The sequence below is a fragment of the Mustela putorius genome, unplaced genomic scaffold, assembly GCF_011764305.1.
Source record: "Mustela putorius furo isolate JIRA1106 unplaced genomic scaffold, ASM1176430v1.1 tig00000589_pilon_pilon_pilon, whole genome shotgun sequence".
Classification (NCBI taxonomy): Eukaryota; Metazoa; Chordata; class Mammalia; order Carnivora; family Mustelidae; genus Mustela; species Mustela putorius.
Genome location: NW_025421425.1, coordinates 320,324 through 342,879, shown reverse-complemented (window position 1 = coordinate 342,879; position 22,556 = coordinate 320,324). Strand labels below are relative to the sequence as shown.

Genomic DNA, 22,556 nt, shown 5'->3' with positions numbered 1-22,556 from the left:
CTTTCTGCAAGACTGGACGGTTAAGGAAAGCGTTGAGGAGAGAAGCTTGCTTGCTACCAAGGTCACTGGGCTGCCGGCCATCTGCAGGGTTTGCTCACAGGAATGTTTGTCGCTTCGGAGCTTATTATGAAGACTTGATGCTTTCAGATTTAAGGAGCTGGCCGGTCTGCAGTCTAGGCTTGTCTTGGCCACTGGTCGCTGGGAAGACTGAACAAGGCCCTGGGCCTCTCCACACCCATTTTGTCAGTTGGAAAGCACAGGGCGGCTCAGACTGGGGACCAGAGCCTCCTGGAGAACGTGTTATCTAAACAGTCCCCACGGCCGGGACTCCTGACTCGGCGGGTCTGGGTTGGGGTCAGGAAATGTGCGGGTGCCCGGGAGGCTCCGCCCCCACTGGTCGGGGACCACACTTCAATGATCCGTGTGTGCAGACCTTTGCAAGATGGACTCTGATAATGACTTCGATTGCTTTAGGGCTCAAAAACAGTTTAGTTTGGTAAGCCTGGCAGTTCAGTTTTGGGAAAAAACAAGTCTCCTTTTGAGGTCTTTTCATCAAATTCAGCACATCTTTGGTGGGGGCAGAGAGCCATGCTTAAGTGCACTTGGCCAGTCACTCAATGGTGGGTGCCCGCTAAGAGGAGGTGACCTAACGCGGCCTGGGATGGGTGCTGAGGACTCTAAGGGAGTAAGGACCCCCGGGATATGGCTGCCGACCACGGTTACGAGTGACACAGAAGGCCAGTCTCATGTCACGGAAACCCCAGGGCTCCCTAGTTCCGATCGCTGTTAGAGCAAAGACAGGGGCCCTGACATGCGTTTTTTTCCTTCCGTCACCTTTATGAGAATTCGGTGTATGAAGGCCAGTGCTGACATATAATTATAGGATCAAAAAAATCCCTCACCGAGGCAGGTAACGGACCAAGTCATGCTGCATTCCCACTTGGAGGCCTGTTCCTAGTTTCGAGAAATGCTTTTATCTGAGTCGGAGTTAAAATCCTGGCTCTGGCGGTGGCTCTGGTGGTAGCTGCCAGGCTCTCTCTCGGTCATTAGCTCTTTGACTCAGACCCGAAGCTATCCAAGAGGAAATACCCCTAAAGAGAAAAGGAGAGATACCCTCCCAGCCACACAGCCCGTAAGCGGCCAGTCAGGAATTAAAACAGGGCTTGTGCTCTGGGTCTGAGTTCCCAAGAACAAGCTGTCCCTGACTGCTCGGGGGTCCTCTGTGCCTCACAGACGCCTGCCCTGAGCCGGGAGGAGAAGCCGGCGTGCCCAGCCGGGTAGGCACCTGTAGCTCTGCTTTCTAACATCGCGTTCTGCACGATCGCTCTCTCGGTCACCCTTTGGCAAAGTACGGTTTCCTTATGTGAAGGAAAAGCCCTCAAACTCTAGAGTTGGATTTACATGAACAAATTTCCCCAAGTCTTCTTTCTTCAAAAATGCGGAACATTGGCTCTGTGCCCTCTTAAGCCTCCTCAGACATAAACACGTATCTTCTGGGGCCTGGCAGCTTCTCCCGGTGAGTTCAAACTACTGTGGTGGGCTTCTGAGGTACACAGTCAGTGCCAACTTATTCTCCCACAGCCCGCGGTGAGGGCTGCAGACCAGAGCACGTGGCCAGAGAGAGAGGGCATTGCTGCTGGTAGAGAATTCTTTCACTATTACCGTAACTTCCCAGAAAGTGTTCTCCAGAGATGCCAAGTGAAAACCAGACTGTGGGACCCACAGAGCATTTCCAGAGAGTGGCAGAATCAGGAATCTGCCTCACGGACTTCGTCCTGATCTGAATCACTCAAGGATATGTTAACCTTTGCTTCCAGGGAGCTCTTTCTGTCACAACCGTCAGAGGAGCAGGGAAAGCAAATCCCGGTTCTGGAGTGAACCCGGAGGAGAGGGCAGAACGGGGGGGTGGGGGGTGGGGGAAGATACAGATTCTAAACCAAAGTACATAAAACTTTTAATGAATCAACTTTACAAAAGACAATGGCATCAAAACATCAGACGCGTTTGGTACAAAACTGGTTCTAGATTGTGAGAACTAATCCTGGAGACGGATGGCACGAGACGCGACAGAGCAAGGCAACAGGACCACGGGTCCCGCTGGGGCCCACGGACAGCCACTGGCGATGAGACACGTGGGTGAACACAGTCAACTCCCATGTGGGGTGACAGAAATCAACTTATTCACAAATACTGTGTGTTTAATATCAGACTAGCAGATGCGGTTGGCGAGCTACCATATTTTCCAGAAAAGAACATGCACCGGAAGATAATATACACCCCCTAGTTTTATTGCCTTAAGAATTTTTGTTTATTTCACGTCCGCCGTCTTTGTGAGTCCGTCGAACGCGTTTCTCCTGTAACACACACTCCTTTTCCTTCTGCTTCGGAGTAAGCACAGTGCAAGTGGCAGAGCGATCTGGGCACACGTCACACACCAAACGAAATGCCACCAGGGTCATAGGAACGAGTCTGAAAAGGCTCCATAGGACAGAACAGAGCACGCACATCAAAAACGAGGGACAAAAGTTTGCGGTCAGAAAGTGCGTTGTACCTTCCCCCAAAATAGAGTCTTCTTGCCCCAGTGAAGGCAACTCTTCAGGATGCCAGGTTGCTCTGGGAAAGGGACCGTGACATTTCTGTGTTTACAAAGTACGTCTTCAGCTCGCCCTTGCCTTTCACGTTGATTATTCCTCTGCAGGTGCACGTGTACCCCAGGGTCTGGAGGACGAGGCTTGTCTCCTCGGTGACCTAGAAGCACACGGACAGATGAAGAAGTGGTCAGTGTCTGTGCCGCACCGCCTCTGGGAGGTCCCTTCACCGCAAAGATCAAGAGCCAAAGCCACTCCTGTTCTTTGACTCATTCATTCCACTCCTGAGAAATTAGGAGAGAGAATAACTCAGAGGAAGGAGAGCTTTTTAAGGATAATGTATGGTTTTGAGCTGCGACAGTGACAGACTATAAACCACCTAAAAGTCAAGTGATCTCTGGGGGGAGACGAACCGTGACGCCACCGTGATCCGTATCGTGGATGAGACTGTGAAATAAGCAGATCTGCTTCACCCCAAAGGCAGCATGAAGCCTAGACCCATGCTATGATCTCTCCTATGTGAGGATGGCGTATTCACATAGAAGAGACCTGGGGAAAAGACAGGAGCTCAGGGTGTGCTGGAGTGGCGGGATTCTGGATAATCTTTGCAAATGGTCATGAATGTCATCTCACGATGTCATAAATCTGAGTAACAGACTTTAATTGGTGGGGGAGGGCATCCTGAGAAGTCTGTGGGTTCGTGCAGACCGCCCCCGGCTTCTGGCTGAATGCTCGAGAGTCAGACCGGAAGGACACTAGGAGTCCACACTAGCCTTCGTTGGGCAAGACCCGGGTCAGGTCCTGAAGGTTCCCTCCCTTCACCGAGTTGGCTGTGAGAGGCTAACAGGGCTGGGGCCTCCTTTGCAGCCCGACGATGACGGGACGGGGCAGGTGATTCCTGCCGCTGCCCCGGGGGCTGGCAGCCTAACCGCAGAGTTGCAGTCAGGTCCTGCTGGGGGCCGCGGGGCAGGGAAGCTCCGGGCCGGACGGCTCTCCTGTCTGAGCCCGACACCATCTTAGCCTGAATGTGTGCTCTGGGCTCTGCTCGGGGCCCACGTCTGGGGAGGGCCGCCCAGGCCTGCCGGGGTCTGTCTGCTCGAATGCTGGGAAGCCTCCTGCTAATGGCGCTTTCTCAAGCAGAGAACAGGTGAGGCGAGAAGAGATGTGGCTCAGGACAGGCCTCGGCCCTGGAGGCGGGAGAAGACCGTCCCATCAGGAACACGGCCCCCCGGCGGGCCCCCCCCGGAGGTATCTGGGTCTTGAACAGAGAGTGGGGGAGCTGTTTTTCCCGAACTGTCTAGTCAGGCCACTCTGGAAGGGTGTGAGAGAGCAGGGGAGGAAGGATTTCCTCCTGCGTCATCGGAGAAAATGGATGTGGCACCAGCGTGGGGGAGAGGGCAGTCCCCTCAAGTGTGTGGGTGACCCATGCGAGCTGGACGGGCTTGTGGACGGCACAGCAAGGCTATCTAACGTACAATTCTGCTTTTGGATCAGGCACCATTGGAGGACCCTGTGGTGAAACAGCCTCCGTGGGCTTGGTGGCTGAGAGGGGTCCAGGGCAGACATTGTCAGGGCACGGAGCAGGAGCACAGCAAAACCACAGGAGAACCCAGGAAGGTGCCCAAGGGCCCCCCAGAAATAAGGATGAACTGTGTGGTATAAAGGTCTCAAGGGCAGGTTGATGGAACAAGCTAGAAAAATCACTCTCTTCCCGTGGCCAGCCCCTAGCCCAGGGGTCGGTGTGGGTCTTTGGGACCCTTATGACCAGAGCAAGAGAAGGGGGACGCAGGTGCCAGATGCTCACATCCTCCCCTCCTCTAGGGCTGGCTCCAAGTCCTGGGGGAGGACAGGCGAAGCCCCAGCCCAGGCGGACTTTCCATCCCGGATTGGAACCGGAAGACCCTGGACATAGCCGAGAAACTCCGACTACAGATACGTCCTCGTGATCAGAGTTCTCAGGGCCTGTCAGAACTAGAGGATCCTACAGGCATCTGACTTTGGACCTTCCACAGAGAACACACACATCTTTTGGAGCCTCGGGGGTTCACGGAGCGGCTGAGGTGTTTGCGGGCGGGGAGCGGCGGCCCGGGCGTCCGTGAGCTAGCTGCCGGAGTGCGGGACGCCAGCCCCCGATCCTGGGATGGAGCAGCAGGGAGCTGTCTCTGGCAGGAGCCCTGGCTAGTGTCCAAGTGCAAGGGAAGCCCGGCTGCGTGAGCCGTGGGCTTCCTCTGCTGCTGTCTGGGCTTCCAGGCGAGCAGGCTCGGGGGAGTGGGAGGCTCCCTGATCCAAACGGCCTGGTCCGCAGGCCCGGGAGGGGCTCTGTAGTGACCTCAGCACCGCTCACCACTTTTCGTGCACATAAGAGGAAACGCAAAGCTACTGGAGGTGGAGGGAACACGTGCGTTCAGGAGAAGGAGCTCGTGGACACCAGCCTCTGCCGTGCTGCGTGAGCACACACACCTGCCGGCGAGCTGCTCTCCCGCCGAGAAACCCGCCTCGTCTCCTCTGGGCTCCAAGCGAGCAGAGACCCTCCCGGGGCTGCTCAGCCCCAAAACACCCGGAGATTTACGAGGGCCAATATCCTCCTGGAGACACACGGGAGCTCAGGCTCATCTGAAGCCTTGATCTGGGGGGCTTTACGGGCTCCAGGAGGGAGCGCTCTCCCTGACCAGCCGCTCTTAAATTGTTTTTGATTCTTATCCCAAGTACTTGAAAACCACCTGGAGCGTCCTGCAGCTTGTTAAGGTCACCAATCCGTCTTCTGAATGTTGCAGGCGTGGGCAGGGGGCCTGGGTCGGCCTACATGTGGGAACGTGTATCTTTGACAGGAGCACCCTCTCCCACACCAAATGGAAGACGTCTTGTTGGCCAGGATTGCTGGAACATTCCTGCGCAGGGGGAACAGGTGACCCAGGGGCAGGAAGGCCCAGAGGCCGTGGTGGCCTCAGCACACGGTGCAGCTGGACTGTCAACACGGCGGCCGGTGCCCCTCGTGGGGGGAAGCGGGTCGTCTCCTCAGACAGTGACCACTGCTCAGCCCCACTTCTGTGACAGCTCCGTCTGGATTGGCTCTCGTGAGCACAGCCAACCGGCTCTCTTCCCTGGCAACAACGGTTTGGCCGGGAAGCCCCGGCTGCTCCTCCCCATGTCAGCTGTCCTCTCCGCCTTCTCGCTGTCGCTCGGTCGCTCACTTTCAGCGACAGTTGACTAATCATCTGGCTGGAAGAAGATGAACACTGAGAAGTGATGTTGGGCCCGTTCCACATAAAAATTAGGGATATGCTCTAGGAAGCTCACAGGAATGGAATCCTCTTGAATGAATGGGGTGGGGAGCGTGAGGGGCAGGTGAGTGGAGGTTGAATGAAGACCCGCTCTTGACGACGTGGGAGCGCGTCTCCTGCTGAAAGTCAGTAGAGAACTCGGAGTCTCTGCCACAATGTTAGAGGCACGGTTATACCTGAGGGCCCTAGCCCAGCCGAGGCACACAGAACAGGGACTTACGGACTTCGTGAAGGACCAACACAAGAAAAAGTGTATGTCCAACGGTTTTCGTACAAACTTGCCATGTGGCAGGAGTTTATCTTCCAGAATATAAGGAGTTGGAGTGACATGTGGAACCACTGCTTTTTGGAGGTGAGGCAAACTGAAAGTTCTGCAGAAACACGCACACACATTCTTCTCATTAGAAGTCAGTCTCTCCTTCTAGATGTCTGGTACCATGTTCAAGCATCCTACCTTGGGTGGATTCCAGCACTTTCCCATCACTCTAGAGAACCAAACCCCATGCTGGTCGGATTTGGCACTGCTATTACCTATCACCCAGAATCCTACCCCCCGCCTTTCCCCAGTGGGCTCTATTCCACTACCCTCTAATTCAGCCACCGGGACAGGAAGTCTGGGGGTTATGTCTGGTATTGGTTATACTATCCCTCTCCCAGGCAAAGCAACTTCTGAGGTGCTGGGCCATGAGACGGAAGAGGAGGAACATGTCCTGCCCTGACTTCACGCTCAAGTATCTGACCGCCAAGTTGATTTTCACGATTGTTGACTTTCACCAAGGCGATAATCTTTATATTATTACATTCCTAAATTATTGCTAAGAGTGAGTACAGAAATGAATTAACCTTTCCTCAATAAAAAAGGACTTCTTTTCATGTCGATGTGTTTTGAGGTTTCCTCAAGATTTAAGTAAGTTTCAAGACTCTCTGTTTCAGTATGTTATTAACATTATTACACTTATTTGTGGTTTCAAGAGGACAGAACCGATCGATGCTTACAGAGCACACTGAATTACCTGTATTTTGTCCAACACGCCCGTGCTGTCCATCCTGCTGGCCACATTTACCGTGTTGCCCCAGATATCATACTGCGGCTTCTGAGCTCCAATGACACCCGCTATCACAGGTCCGTGGTTAATACCTGTAGCACAGCAGAGCCAGGTAGATTCACGTCACAGCCACCGTCTTAAACAGAAAAGCTTCACAAGGATATTCCCGAATCATTGTTGCTGAACAAACATTAGTTCAACCCATGGGGTTCTAAAGCAAAGAAAAACATTCTTTTCCCTTCTTAACCTTGATTCTTGATTATGTCCCCATATATCATTATGATTCCATTGTTATGTTTTTAAAAAACCCAACATAATAGTTTCCTATGTTGCTACATAATCTTAGGCAAGTGACGATCACTGTATTTCCCAATAGTTGTGGAGTTAGTGTTAATTTTGAAATACACGTCTTTCTGCTTGAAATAGCGACCCTGAGAGCAGTGAGTGGCAGTTCTGCTGCTGCTGGACTTCGGGGTCCGTGCCGCCATCTCGCTGAACGCCCCTCACCAGACACCAGAGATGTGTCCTCACCTGCCGTGCGCTGTTCCACGCGCTTTATATGTAAAAACCCCTGTGCTTCTCACAACAGCCTGATAGGGTGGCTACTGTCCTCCTCACTTCCAGCTTCGGGCATGGAGGCAGAGGACGGCCGTCAGACAGGCAGCAGACGGCAGAGACAGGTGGCTCCATGGCCCCTGCTTGCAAGGACGCCGCCATCTTATCTGCCACACGTGTCCCATGCCCAAGGCTTCTTCCCACCTTGAGGGCTGTTGCCTTGGATAATGTCCCAATGGCAAGTTTACTGAATTCCAGAGGAACATGTTTGTGCTGGGCTAAACCACCTTCCAAAGGACTCCCTGAACATGCACTGCGCTGCTGAGGCCGCCTACCCACGTCGGCGTCGAAACAACAACAGATCTTAGTAGGGGCAATATGGACTCAGATGTGAGGGAATTCTGCCATAAGAGGCTGCAGCCGATAAGCCAAGGGAGGGTCCCCGGAGGCTCGAGTTTGCAGGGATCTTTGGGTAGACAGGCCCCTGGTGGGCAGGTACGTGGGTTCTTGCCCCCTGGAAGCTGGGCTCTTTATAGCTTTGCCTCCATTAGACTGAGGACACCCCTACCTCTGGCATATGTCTCCTTACCAACCGTGATTCCCCAGGGAGACCCCCCAGAAGTTTGCCGGAGAAGCTCCGGAGTCACTACTTTCCAGCTCAGATGGCCAAGACCCCACTGATCGGACGGATTTCTTGCTATCCCAGCTGGCCCATGTGACTTCCCAGATAATCGGGCACCCAAGACCACTGTCGACATTGGTGACGGTGGCCGTGACTTCCCCTTCAGTTCGGAACCGTGATTATAAGCCCATGGTTATTACATGCAGACACCTGAGCTCCGGGTGCGTTGAAGCCCTGGAAGTCTGATCAGCTTCTCTAATCAGAGAGGCCGGGCCCCTCCCCCACCCAGTGCTCCAGGCTGGATGAGTCCTTGCCCAGCATCTCAGTCCAAACAGGCAGACCCACATGTCTCACGGGAGTGGTGTGGAGAAAGGCCCCAGAAATAGAAACAGAAATACAGACATGGGTCGATTGTGCCCCTACATTTTCTGCTGGCTCTGAGACCCCGGCCTCACTGCGGGGTCACCTTGCATCCGTTAAGGAGGGTGTTTCTGAGCGATCCCATATCCCACTCCTGAACTGCTTAGCGTGCTACCCTTGGTTACAGACCTAAGCCCAAGCTTCCTCTTTGCAACGGACAGGCGGGCAGGAAGGAGAGTAGGACGCCGTTCTGTGAACACGATTCCACAGAATCTTTGAAGGTATGCGAGAAGTGAGCAAGAAATTCTGCTTTTGCCGAGTACACAATAAAGCTCACACTCTGCTTTAGACACCCCAAATAATTTATTCTAGCTGCTGGCTGGTGCTCTCGAACCTCTCTGCCGTCAGCTTTTCTGCTGGCTGCTGAGTCCTGCTTGGTCAGCGCCTGGCGGGGGCGGAGGGTGGGGGGAAGCTTGGGTTGATTCCTGGCACCGGGTCAGTCTACTTAGTGCAGGGATGTGCTCGAACCTTGGCCCCGCTAACCGACTGATTCTGTAGCTTGCCCTGCAGAAAAGGACCTGAGGAGTGAATTCATCTCTTCTTACTTGTATCATTTTTTGGGGAAATATTACTCTCCCGAGTTCCTACCGCGAATGGCCACTGGATGGCGCCACGCAGCCAAGTGCAGCCAAGAGCAGCCAAACCGCCCCCAGAGTGAGGCCCAGGGCTGGGGAGAGGCAGCCCCGAGGCCTGTGAAACACAGAGCTTAGGCTTCCTAGGAAATCCCCAAGAGCTGGTGCGAGGAGTGAGTGTGCAGATACTATTTGTTACTCGATAAGCAGAGTAAATAAACACTCAACAAATTCCTGCCGAAGAGCGTCGATTCCATTCCTTAATTTGGAAAATGCGGTTATGGTCTAGACCAAGGAAACTGCTTTTTTGGGATGTAACGCAGGTGACCAGTGAACAGCTGTCCGCATCTCACCCTGCAGGGAAGGGTGGTGCTGTTTTGTCTGTAAATGCTTCTCTACACACCCGTCATGCCCCCAGGTAATAGATTTTTTTTTTTAATTTTTCTTTTTATGAGAGCGCTTGATGTTTGAAGAGCTCATTCTCTCAGCTGCCAAAACAATCAGGAGGCTCTAGGGTCAAGGGGGCGCCTCCGAATCCGACATGGTCAGCAGGCCGTGGGGCAGCCCCCGCCTGCCCAGCCCTGCTCACCGCCTGGGAACGCAGCGCCTCCCCGAGCCCAGCTGGGCCCACAGGCGAGGAAGTCGGAAGGAAAAGGCGTCCAGGCGAGGACACTTAACAGCACAGACGAGCACCTTCAGCTACAGACCCGTAAAATACGCCCGGGTTTTAAAATTCAGCACATATGCACAGCAAAGGAAGAAAATCACTCTAAATATTGGGATTTTTTTTTAAGTGAAAATCTGTATGCAAATGAAATGGAAAGCCATTCCAATGGAATTTATTATGAGACCTACTCGTATGTGGACTGGCTTTCAGAAGAAGCAAAATGTGTGGCCAAGAGGAACATAAAAGGGTCGAAGAACCCGCACCCGCCACGAATGGCCACGACTGTACCCCGGCCAGACGGCGGTGCACTGCGCTGAGGGCTCAAAGCACACTTTTTATGTGTATAGACGTTTGAAAAACGCAAGTAAGCGTGAAACATGCTCATGAGTCAACTTAAAGTAAGGGAAGAACTTACTAGCAAACGTTAGAAATTTAGAAAGAATTTAAGTGTTTTAAAGAATTTTAAAGAAATACTTTTAGACAAAGTTGGCTTGAATATGCAATCAGAAAAGCTGTGGGTATTTCAGAACCTGGGACACATGTTTAGGGTTCTTGGAGGTTGTGACCCCCAGGGGTGTGTGACTATTTCAACAATTCTAAGATGCCTTAAAAAAAAAAAAAAAAAAATATATATATATATATATATATATATTTACATCACAATAAAATTATAATTTACATTACAATTACATTATAAAATATATAAATATATATTAAAATACATATTTATATATAACTATATTGAACTATATTAAATGTTATTAAATATATTTAGATATTTAAATATAAATAATAAAAGTTTTGGATCTCCAAGCCTGGATGCATCTCCCAGCCCATGGCAGGTGCTGATTTCATTGGCAGGGGTCCCTAAACTCATGGGGTGGCTTACAGTCGATGCTGTGCCGCCGGCCTAAGGCCGCACGCAGGGCTTGCAGAGGGACCCTGGCCGCAGGGGTGAGGCAGCGCGGCTGGAATGCAGCGGGAGGACCTGTCAGCGCTCACAGCCGGGCTCCTACCAAAGGCCGTTTTGTCTTCTAATTTGTACAAAAGCGTCTCAGGGGCTCCTCACTTCCCTGAGCCTCCCCGCCCCCCATCTGGCCCTCCTGCCCCTCAGACGCAGGGCTTGGCTCTCCCCGGACCCTCCCCAGCCGGACCCTCCCCAGCCGGTCCCCCGCCGAGCCGCGGCCACAGCTGCGGGATGGTCCCAGCACGTACCGACGCGCAGCTTGAAGTCGTTGAAGGAGTGCTTGTTGATGGCGTCCAGCTTGGCCACCAGCGCAAAGGCGAACTCCACCATGGTGCCGATGTGCATGTACTGCCGCTCGGGCTCCTGGATGGATACAAATATTTAAATATTTATATTTAAATATCTAAATATGTATATGTGGCCCGTATACACTATGGACGGAAGCAGCAGGGGTGGGGGTTAGAGCTCAAGGGGCAGGAAGACAGTCCCTGGGTCGCAAGGCGGGCTCCCGTCAGGAAGAATGCCCCAGTCCTGTGGGGTTTACCCCCCGCCCGAGGAGGCCTTGTGCCCCCATTCATTTCTGTGGCCGTAGGAGACCTGAGACCTAGGAGACACGGAGCACCCAGACAGACACCCAGACAGAAGACTGCCAGGAGAGCTGGCTCTTGGATCCCCGCTGCCTCCCACACCCATCTCCCCGCCTTCTCCACCGGGCTGGGGCCTCCTGTGGGACTGACCAACGCGAGGGGCCAGGGAGGGTCCGGGGGTGCAGGGGGGAGGGCTGGGTCCATTCCTCCTCTTCCCCACTCCACACCCGCCACAGCTCCCTCCGGTTCTGGAAACACCACATCTTCCTTTTGCCCTGATAGGAGAGGGGTGCTCTGTGTCCACCCAAATTCATAACCTCCAATACCTCAAAATTTGTTTTTGGAGATTTTTACCTCCGTCATTAAAGAGGGGATTAAGAACAACTCCCCTATGACCCTGCCTTTGCACTCCTGGGTATTTACCCCAAAGATACAGATGTCGTGAAAAGAAGGGCCATCTGTACCCCAATGTTTATAGCAGCAACGGCCATGGTGGCCAAACTGTGGAAAGAACCAAGATGCCCTTTCAACGGACGAATGGATAAGGAAGATGTGGTCCATATACACTATGGGGTATGATGCCTCCATCAGAAAGGATGAATACCCAACTTTTGTAGCAACATGGACGGGACTGGAAGAGATGATGCTGAGTGAAATAAGTCAAGCAGAGAGAGTCAATTATCATATGGTTTCACTTATTTGTGGAGCATAACAAATAGCACGGAGGACAAGGGGAGATGGAGAGGAGAAGGGAGTTGGGGTAAATTGGAAGGGGAGGTGAGTCATGAGAGACTATGGCCTCTGAAAAACAACCTGAGGGATTTGAAGGGGCAGGGGGTGGGAGGTCGGGGTACCAGGTGGTGGGTATTAGAGAGGGCACGGGCTGCATGGAGCACTGGGTGTGGTGAAAAAATAATGAATACTGTTATGCTGAAAATAAATAAAAAATAAATTTAAAAATAAAAAAAAGAGGGGATTAAGATTAAATTGGGTCATTGGTATGACTTATCCAGTATGACACGTGTGCTTCGAAAAAGGAGACGGAGACACAGACACATGAGCGGACCCCGCAAAGACACGGGGAAGAGGGTGTCTACACAGCGAGGATAGAGGCCTCCAAAGAAACCAATCCCATCAGTGCCTCGGCCTCTGACCTGCAGGCTGGAGAACTGGGAGACAACAGATTTCTGTTGCTTAAGCCTCCAGTCTGTGGTGCTCTGTGACGGCAGAACCCTAGCCGACCAACACAGGGCGACGACTCCCTGCCTTCCCGGCCCCGGGCGATTTCTCATCTCTTGAGGAACAGTCATCACACATCACACAGAGAGAGCCGAAAGAAAGGACAAGTTCAAGGTTTCCAATGAAGGTAAGTGGGAATGTCTATTCCTATTTGCTATTAACTTATATTTGTGACTATTAACTCATATTTGTTAATTTATATTCACAATGAATTTCTAACACCTAATTATGTTTGTAATTCCTTTTGGAGATCATCTTTCTAATATTTCTATTTTTGGTTACATTTTAAACACTGACTCTCTATTAGCATACATACATAATTCATAAAATGTATTCCATGTCCTGAAGTTTCCCGCTGCCCCAATACTGATTAGGGGCATCAGAATGTGGGGTGACATGTAGACCCAGCCCCGTCCACTGGATCTGCCCAGCATCTGGGGCTCGTGGTTCTCCGGTGTCCGTCTCAGCACGAGAATCAGCGCGGTCTTTCATGTCCGTCACTAGCCTGTGAGCTCCCCAAGAGCAGACTGTCTTCTGTTACTCGGTGTCTCCCCAGCATGGCAGTGTGTGGTCCAGGAGCAGCACCCGATGCCTGGTCATCGAGGGACTGCGCTTACACTGCCTGGCGTGGAGCCAAGAGGAAATGTCTGGGAGGAACCGAGAGCATCGTCAAGCTTTGGGGGGAGGTCGAGGCCAAGGGATGCTCACTGGGGTGGGGGGTCCTATGTCCAGGAGCGGCCATTCATACATCCCTGAAGTGGGAGAGGGCTCTGAGGGAAGAAGAACACATGGGATATTCAAGCAGGGATGGGGGGTGGGCCTCACTCGGCTGGGGACAGAGGAGGAAACCAGTAAGGACACTAGGAATCCCTGCGATAAAAGCAGGAGAGGTGGGCCTTTGTGGAGCTCAGGTGGCGACTTCCGGGACACGTGCTGGATCCTCTGGGCCCCAGGGGAGCTCCGTCAGAGACAGAGAGAGCTCTCCAGAAGGTCAAAGGGGAGGTCCCTGGTGAACGGGGAGGGGAGAGCCCCCCCCCACGCAGGGCGGAGATAAAAACCAGCTCTGAGGCTCTCCGTAGGGATGATGGGGCAGGACGGTGGAGGCAGTGGACGTAGCATATTCGAGGTGACAGGGAAGTGGGGAAAACCAAGGCCAAAGGACAAAGGAAAATGGCAGCAGAGTCACTCCATGAGTCCACGTGTTTCAGGGACCGGAGTCGGGAAGGCTAGCACTGGGCAGGTCCGTTGCCGTGGGCCCTGCTGACACCTGGGCCGGGTCATTCCTTGTCCTGGGGGACTCTGTCCACAGAGGCCAACAGTGACAGGACGGCTGCCTTCCAGGAATGACAGCCCAAAAGATGTTGCCTGATGTCCCTTCGGGGGCAAACCTCCCCCCCTGACCCAAGACCACTGTGCTCGATCATCTGAACGTGAGCAGGAAAGAGGGTCCATTCTTGGTTCAGAAGAAAATCTTCCACTCATGAATTCTGTCCTTCTAGAGAAAGACCAATAAAACCTTACATGAATTCTGTCCTTCTAGAGAAAGACCAATAAAACCTTACATGAATGCTGTCCTTCTAGAGAAAGACCAATAAAACCTTACATGAATGCTGTCCTTCTAGAGAAAGACCAATAAAACCTTACATGAATGCTGTCCTTCTAGAGAAAGACCAATAAAACCTTACTGGCACCGTAAATCCTTAACTTGGAACGTGCGAGGAAATGCAAACAGCTTCAACAGCCGGAACCGGGGGACGGACGGTCAGTGGATGTCGGCGAGGTCGGCGAGGACGCAGTCATTCCTTCAGACAGTGCGGCGCTTCCGTCCGTGCTCCAATGCCTCCTGTCTCATGACCCCCAGGGAAGGCGTGATTTGGAGGTTCACGCAGTCCCCCGGAGACATCATGCCCTGAACAGGGAGCACGAACTCAACAGGGAGCTCGAAATCAATAGGCAGAATCCCGTGTCACTGACATCACCGCTGTCCCAGCAAGGAGCACAGATTTGCAGGGGCGGGGCCGGGGGGGTGACATGGTTTGCTGCCACCGAACGGCGGCGCAGCAAACCCCTCGCCGAGGAATTATCACCCGATCTGTTTTCACGCGGTGGGCTTAAGCTGGAGGTTTCCATGACCTCGGTGATGAATGGAGAGACCAAGTCCGGGGAGTGGGTTTAAATCCAATGTCGATAACTCATTTGGGCTTAGTAAGTCCTTGAAAAAAATGACGCTCAATCTTTATGCTCAGAGCTCAGTTCATTTCAAAAAATCCTTAAACTGAGCTTTTGATAAATATTTGATGACAGTATAAAGCAGCTCTTTCTCCCACGATCAAAATGATTTCTCTCAGATGTCTCCAAGTATTTAAGCGACTTCCAGTGACACGGCAAGGAGGTGCATTCCGTACCCCAGAACCCATCTTGGAAGCTGTTTGCTTTGGAAATTCCACCAGCCAGGAACGCCGCTTAAAGCACATGTATGTTTATCGTGGTCATTGTATGACTCACGTGACCGTACACCCCGGGCTCATGCTTTAGGCTGAAATTCACACACGCCTCCTCTCGAGACCGCTCTTTTCTCCTCACCGTCTCCCACCCGTCACAAACTCACGGAGCACCTGCTGTGGGGGCATCTGTCTGCTGCTGAAGGGTCAGAACGACCGTCTAAGAGCTTTCTCCCCTGCGAGATTTTTTTTTTTTTAAACATTTTATTTATTTATTTGACAGAGATCACAAGCAGGCAGAGGCAGGTAGAAAGAGAGAGAGGAGGAAGCAGGCTCCCCGCTGAGCAGAGAGCCCGATGCGGGGCTCGATCCCAGGACCCTGAGATCATGACCTGAGCTGAAGGCAGAGGCTTTAACCCACTGAGCCACCCAGGCGCCCCTCCCCTGGGAGATCTGGATGAGACCTTGCATTCTCGAAAGGGAAGGTCTGCTCCGTCCCACGTGGGCTGATCATCACAGGCTGGGGATGGGCTCTCATGTGGTGGCTCTGACCACCCGAGTGTCCAGTATCTGTCGGAACCTGTCAGGTACCTGGGACTCCCAGCTTCCCAGTGTTAACCAGAACTCCAAGGCGTAAACACACATTTGGGGAAAGCGGCCTGACTGCTAGGCCATCCGAATCTCCGGAACTTGGATTCAGGTGGGCTCTCACTCTTTTCCACCAGTCTCACTTTCCAGGGAACACAGTTTATTGAAATGCACATTACACAATGTTCTGGAAGCACCCCCCACCCCACCCTCCCGTTTTAAACCATTTCCTAAGAGGAAGTTAGTTACCAAGCACAGCGCTCACCATGGAGCCACTGTCATGGTTATGAGAGCGTGTACCCCAGGCCTGGTTTTCAGGTACATTAATGAATGAGGGACACGATTGTCCCTATGAGCACTGGGACACGTAGGTTCTGTCCTGGCTGCTGGAGATGTCTGAATAATTGTGAGCAACATCAACATCGTTGCTTGTGTATTTAATCCTCACAGGGAGTCCCATGAAGGACTTCCTGTCTTTATCCCCGTTATGCAGACGGGGAAAGAGAGACCCTGGATGGTTAAAAACTGGCACAGGCGGCAGACCGGGCGTCCGACTCCAGGCCTCATCTTAGCTGCCACGTGGCCGCCCTCCTCGCGCGCATCGAGACTGTGGCGGGACCTTGGAGGTTTGCATTTTGTGTCCCATCTTCATATTTGTGTTGCATCTTTGACTTTCCTTCCAGTTTAGCTTATTAATTTTAAAACTTTCGCATCACATTCATTTTTGTGAGCTTCCTCAGGGACAGGTTTACGTGAAATCTGCACAAACAGGTCGACAAACAGGTAAGCGGTCTTCCGTGATCGTCTTGCTGGTCAATGGTGGCGGGAGGGTTGGATGAGGAGTCCGAGAGGCACTCAGCTGGTGGGGAGCTGGCCCCAGGAACGGCTGGTTAACGGCTCTGGAACTAGCCATGCGGGTGGCTGGAGCTGTACTTGGCGACCATAGTGCACACCCAAACGGTGTGTCCAAAACTAATACGATTATTTCATCTCCCCAAGGATAGCTCTCACTCTTGACTCTCCTGCTCTGCTAACGGCGTCATCGATCGCAGATCGCTGTATCAGAAGCCGGAGGTGCTGGCAGCTTGGCCTTCTGTGCGGCCGGCCCTCTCCCCGCCCAGCCCCCAGTTCCTACGTCTGCCTCCCCTGGGCTCCCTCCTGCCACTCATGTCTTCCTTTATTTCCCCGGGACCAGCATTAACACTCTGACCGTCCACTGCCTGTCTGAAAGCAGGACGTTCCCCCAAATGACTGCCGATACCTTTGGTCCGGCAACCTTGGGTTCAGCCCCAGGTCCTGTTACCATCAGCTGTGTGGCCTTGGCTGAGTCATTTAACTTCTCTGGGTGTCGGTTTCCTCATCTGTGATGGGACAGTAACTGCCTGTCTCCTAGGGTTGTGGGCAGGGTGAAATGAAGTGGTTAAATGAATTCAGGCTGTATCCCCGGGGCTCAGGATTTATTTCCTTTCTTTTATGATGGTTTAGAGAAGCATGTCGCTCTGCTTGACGAGAAAATCATCTAGGAGGAAAATGTCGGTCAGAAACTGTCTTATGCCCCAGTGTAGAACTTTCTCCCTTTGCACACACGGAGCATCCTACAGAGATGTATGCCTTTGGCAATGACCGAGCATCTGACATCTCCCGAGTCTTTGAGATTCCCAGTCTATTCCATGAAGATCAATGGTCTGGTTTCTTTCAGTCTTCAGTTTCCTGTCAGTAGCATGAAAGTGGGAAGACATTTCTCTCTGCTTACAACACATCATGGGAGCTGATGTTTGTACAAAAATACACAGCAGAGACCCGAACTATTTTCTCCTTTTCCAGTAAAGGAGACGATGGTTATTGGTTTCGACAGGTGCTTGAGCTACAGTGACACTGCGGCAGAAAGTCTCAGAGTGACCCCTCACTTCTTCCTCAGTCAATTTTTTTTTAAAGATTTTATTTATTTATTTGACAGGTAGAGATCACAGGCAGGCAGAGAGGCAGGCAGAGAGAGAGGAAGGGAAGCAGGCTCCCTGCTGAGCAGAGAGCCCGATGCGGGACTCGATCCCAGGACCCTGAGATCATGACCTGAGCCGAAGGCAGAGGCTTTAACCCACTGAGCCACCCAGGTGTCCCTTCCCCAGTCAATTTTGCAAAGCCCCTCCGCTATGGACTGAATGTGTCCCCTCAAAATTCCTGTGTTGAAGCCTGAGCGCTGGTGTGATGGATTAGGAGGGGGGGCCTCTGGGCGGTGGCTAGGTCACATGGTGGGGGGGGGGCTTATGATGGGATTAGTGCCCTCACGTGCAGGGGCTGGGTACAGCTTGCTTCCTCTCCCTGTCTTCCACCATGTGACAGACAGCCATCAGCAAACCGGCAGGAGGGTCCCCACCAGACACCTGATCTGCCGCTGCCTTGGTCTTGGCTATACCAGCTTCCAGAATTGCGATAAATAAATGTTGTCACCCAGCCTCTGGCCGTTTGTTAGGGCGGCCTGGGCTGGCGGAGGTGGCCTCCAGTATTGCACGGCACCCAGCACTGAGACTGGTTGCACATGTGCCATTCCTGGGCTGTAAACTCCGGAGGGCGGTTCCAGAGGAGTCGGCCATCAGCAAGGAGCTGTCACCCGCGCCAGTGGGGAAAGGAAGCATCCGCTGGATGTCCCACCAGCTAAATCTAGACCCACCCAGCCAGAGACGGAGCCATTAACCCGAGTCCGTGAAGGCGGAAGGAAAACATTTCTTGCTCATGGCTTTGCGGGCAGCTCAGTGTCCCTAACACACTGCGTGAGCCGGTACAGGAGTCTCCCGGATGGATCCCCAGGAGCCTGGGATCTGATCTGGGGGACGGGGGGAGCCGAAAATTGGAGAAACGTTTGTGCTTGCCGACAGCGGTGTCTCTATAGGGCGAACTTGGCAAGACCCAGATGTGGCAAAAGGCGGTGTTAGTAACTGTCCTCAAGCTGCAACCCTGGGTCGGCCGGTGCATTTGTGTGGATACAACAAATAAACGACTACCTTTACTTTTATAAGTTTTTAAAATCAGGTTAATTTTTATAGAAATAAATAATTCAATAGATTAATTTTAAAAATTTCTCTCTGCTTGACTTATTTCACTCATCATCATCTCTTCCAGTCCCGTCCATGTTGCTACAAAAGTTGGGTATTCGTCCTTTCTGATGGAGGCATCATACTCCATAGTGTATATGGACCACATCTTCCTTATCCATTCGTCCGTTGAAGGGCATCTTGGTTCTTTCCACAGTTTGGTCACCGTGGCCATTGCTGCTATAAACATTGGGGTACAGATGGCCCTTCTTTTCACTACATCTGTATCTTTGGGGTAAATACCCAGTAGTGCAATTGCGGGGTCCTAGGGAAGTTCTATTTTTAATTTCTTAAGGAATCTCCACACTGTTCTCCAAAGTGGCTGCACCAACTTGCATTCCCACCAACAGTGTAAGAGGGTTCCCCTTTCTCCACATCCTCTCCAACACATGTGGTTTACTGTCTTGTTAATTTTGGTGGTTTTGATTATCATATGGTTTTACTTACTTGTGGAGCATACGGAATAACATGGAGGACATCAGGAGAAGGACAGGAGAAGTGAATTGGGAGAAACTGGAGGGGGAGACGAAGCGTGAGAGACCATGGAGTCTGAGAAACAAATTGAGGGTTTTGGACGGGAGGGGGGAGGGGTATAGGTGAGCCTGGTGGTGGGTATTCAGGAGGGCACGGATGGCATGGACCACTGGGTGTGGTGCATAAACAATGAATCTTGGAACACTGAAGAAATAAAATGAAGTTAAAAAATTAAAAAAAAAGAATAATTAAAAAGAGAGTGAGACGACAAATGCTTTATAAAATGGTAGTCCCCCTACCATGGAAGAGCGTAAGAGCTTCCAGGACCCCTCTCTGCTTCTCCCCTGCCTATGTTTTCTAGTACTACAAATTGATTCTTTTCAAAGCACTGCTGGCCACGGGTCTCAATCTACTTGAGACCGAGAAGGAGAGCTGGAGGTCTGGCTTACTACAGCAGTAATATAATCAAAGCAAGAATTTGAATGAAAGTTCATTCCTGTATTTAGGGTTCAACATATCTAAGTTCTTTTTTTTATTTTTTAAGGTTTTATTTATTTATTTGACACAGAGAGAGAAAGAGCACAAGCAGGGGGAGCGGCAGGCAGAGGGAGAGGGAGAAGCAGGCTCGCTGCCGAGCAAGGAGCCCGATGTGGGACTCGATCCCAGGGTCTTGGGATCATGACCTGAGCTGAAGGCAGATGTTTAACTGAATGAGCCACCCAGGTGCCCCTCAACTTATCTAAGTTCTTAATAATATTTGTTTGAAAAAGATCCGAACGATATACACCATGGCTAAGACCAGAGAAAGCCCAATCCTTGCCTAGGGCGTGCAGGATGGACTTCCTCTGGGATCCAGGCCCTCGCCGCGGACGCGGAGCGGTGCGGGCCCAGGAGGCAGCGGAGGGAAGGAGGTCCCACGGCGTGGCGTGGCGTGGCGGTGCCGAGAGCACACGGGGCCTCCGGGAAGCAGCTGCTTCCATGTCCCAGTTGCCGACTATTGTCTTCAGGGATGAGGATCAGGTAGATAAGCTACCAAGTGTCGGGAGAATTGGAAATGATTTTTTTTTTTTTAAGTAAAATGTCCTTTTTCTAAGAACAATACCCTGTAAGTCAAGAAGAGCATACTTGTACCCACAATGTACTCTCAGGGCTTCCGGGGTGAAGGCCATGGCAGGAGCAAGTGGGAGGCTTTGCAGCTGTGCAGCCTGGAAGCAGATGGGGGGGGGGGTTCCTGGCAGTGAAGGGAAGGGTCCCCGGCTTCCCTCACAGCCCATGTGTTTCTCAGGCGCACGTCCATGGGGGGATGAGTGCGGTTAGAACGCCGGCCCATTCTCAGTCTAACGCTTCACTTTCTGACAAGCCCCTGCTTCCTTCGAGAACAACAGTCAGCGGTCATGCATAAGGCAACCAACTACTCAGTCTCGTCGTCTTCAAGCTTAAACAGAGAATGCACTGTTTCATTTAAAAATATGAACGAAGCAAAACAAAGGCAGACACAAGAGCCGTGCTCTGACCAGGTGCGGACAGGCTGCTGGGTCTGTGCAGGTCCCTGTGCGGCCGCCATGGGGAGGAAACAAGAGGGAACCGAGGAACACGAGCTCAATTTCACGCGGCTCTTCTCCAGGTAACTTTGCCTCTTCTCGGATTTAAGAAAAGCACCTTAATCCTTGATCAACCTGATACATTTTGCAAATTGAATGTCTTTTGTTGTCAAACTAAATATTTGGCTAAAGAATGAAGAGAAAGGGTTTTTTTCTTGACTTAGAACTAGAAAGACAAGTAGATAGGTTACAGGCAGGTTACAAAAGGCATAAGAGAATGTTCATTTCTTGGAAAAATAAAATATCCACATTGATACGTATCACATGTGATACGCCCCTCACCCCAATCAAAGGTCATGCACTTTCCTTGCAGAAGACCTGAGCTGCAGTTCAAAGTGTTTCTAGGATGACCTTATTGAGTTCTAATTCAGTGCCCTGCATAAACACAGCTCACACGGAGTAAACAGCCGCGTGGACCTGACGGCATATCCACTGCATTTATGTCCCAAACCCTTCTAACCGTTCTGCGGAGGCAGCAATGGCCCTGTGCAGAGCCGAGCGCGAGTCACAACTGGGTCATTACGGCTGTCAGCCGTGCCACCTGCTCTGGCCACGCAGTATTCTGTGGATGAAACGGGCCAGCTCCCCATTTTACGTGAGGAAACGGGGGGGGGGGGCAGATAGCTCAGCTATTGTAGGACGTCACGAGCGGTCTCACGGGACAGTCACGCTCTTTCCGCACCACCACGCGGGCCATCGACACTTGGGACAGAGTGGGGCCTGGGAAGAAGTCAGGAAGCAGCTCGCGGGGAGCTGAGCAGGCCGGTTTAGGGCCGGGGGTGGATGAGGGCAGGAGGGATGGGGCCTGCGGGGCAGGGAAGGGGTGTCAAGGTCAGGCAGGGGCCGCAGAGACCGAGGGGTTCAGACTGGACCTCGGCGTGCGGCTGTGAACGTGGTGCGGGCGGGGGGGATGGTGCGGAGAAGGAGCCGAGGGACCCAGGGCCCCGGAGCAGCGGGTGAGCCCTGCCCGGAGCGGACGGCCCTGCTCTGTCGCCACTTGTTCTCTCTGTGCCCTTGGGCCAGTTACTGCTCTGCTGTGCCTCCGTTTCTCCTCCTCCATCTAGGACGTGGGTGGTTGCGGGGGGATCTGTTAGGCTTGCTTAAAGCAGACCCAGGAGGTATTTCAGTAAGTTCACAAACGTCACGGGGAGAAAGCAGTGGGTTTCCACCAGCAGGAGCAGGTCCCTGAAACAGGGAAGGAAGCCAAGTGCCATCCTGAGCAGGAAGGTGGGCACGTGCTCCACCCTCCAGGGAACAAAGCCAGGTCAACGCTGGGCACAGCGCCCCCTGCTGGGGATCTCGGCGGCGGGGGGTGGGGGGGATACCACCTCCCAAGATGAGGCTGTGGGACTCCGGCCCTCCACAGGGACCTGGAAACGCAGGCCTGGCCCATGTCCGGATGGCAATGATGCGGCTGGCGGGGGCGGACTCTGCAGGGGGATGGATCACGGATCAATTATGGGGGAGGCCCTTGACAGAGACGCGGTGTCGGGGTCTGCGAGAGAGAGACCCCAGGCAGCAGGCAGCCCAGCGACGGACCGGAGGCTAAGGAGGAAGGGCTTCTAGGTGGAGGTGACCACCGGCTCAATCAGAGGCCGCAGACAGGACTCTGAGAGTAAGTGTGCGGGGCACACGACCCGACTTGGGTTCTGGAATGTGGAAGTGCTTCCTGGTGTTCAAGAGTGGGATTTACGGTGTCGGGGCTCAAGAGGGTGAGGGAGGAGGGGACGGGCAGAGTAAGGACTCTCTGCCACAGAGTGCGCCTGAGGGCAGGGAGAGACCCTGGCGAGCCAGCGTCCGGGGAGGCAGAGCACGACAC

General features: G+C 52.7%; 1 protein-coding gene across 1 annotated transcript in view; it reads right to left on the bottom strand.

Moving 5' to 3' along the window:
* Positions 1-1,937: 1,937 nt before the first annotated feature.
* Positions 1,938-22,556, bottom strand: part of ADCY2 (adenylate cyclase 2) — a 293,953-nt gene continuing 273,334 nt past the window's right edge. Inside the window, exons 21-23 of the mRNA XM_045081990.1 lie at positions 10,967-11,081; positions 6,883-7,007; positions 1,938-2,748 (exon numbers count right to left, since the gene is read on the bottom strand). Of these exons, the coding sequence (XP_044937925.1) occupies positions 2,596-2,748; positions 6,883-7,007; positions 10,967-11,081 (393 nt within the window). The 3' untranslated portion in view covers positions 1,938-2,595. The remainder of the gene's footprint in view (positions 2,749-6,882; positions 7,008-10,966; positions 11,082-22,556) is intronic.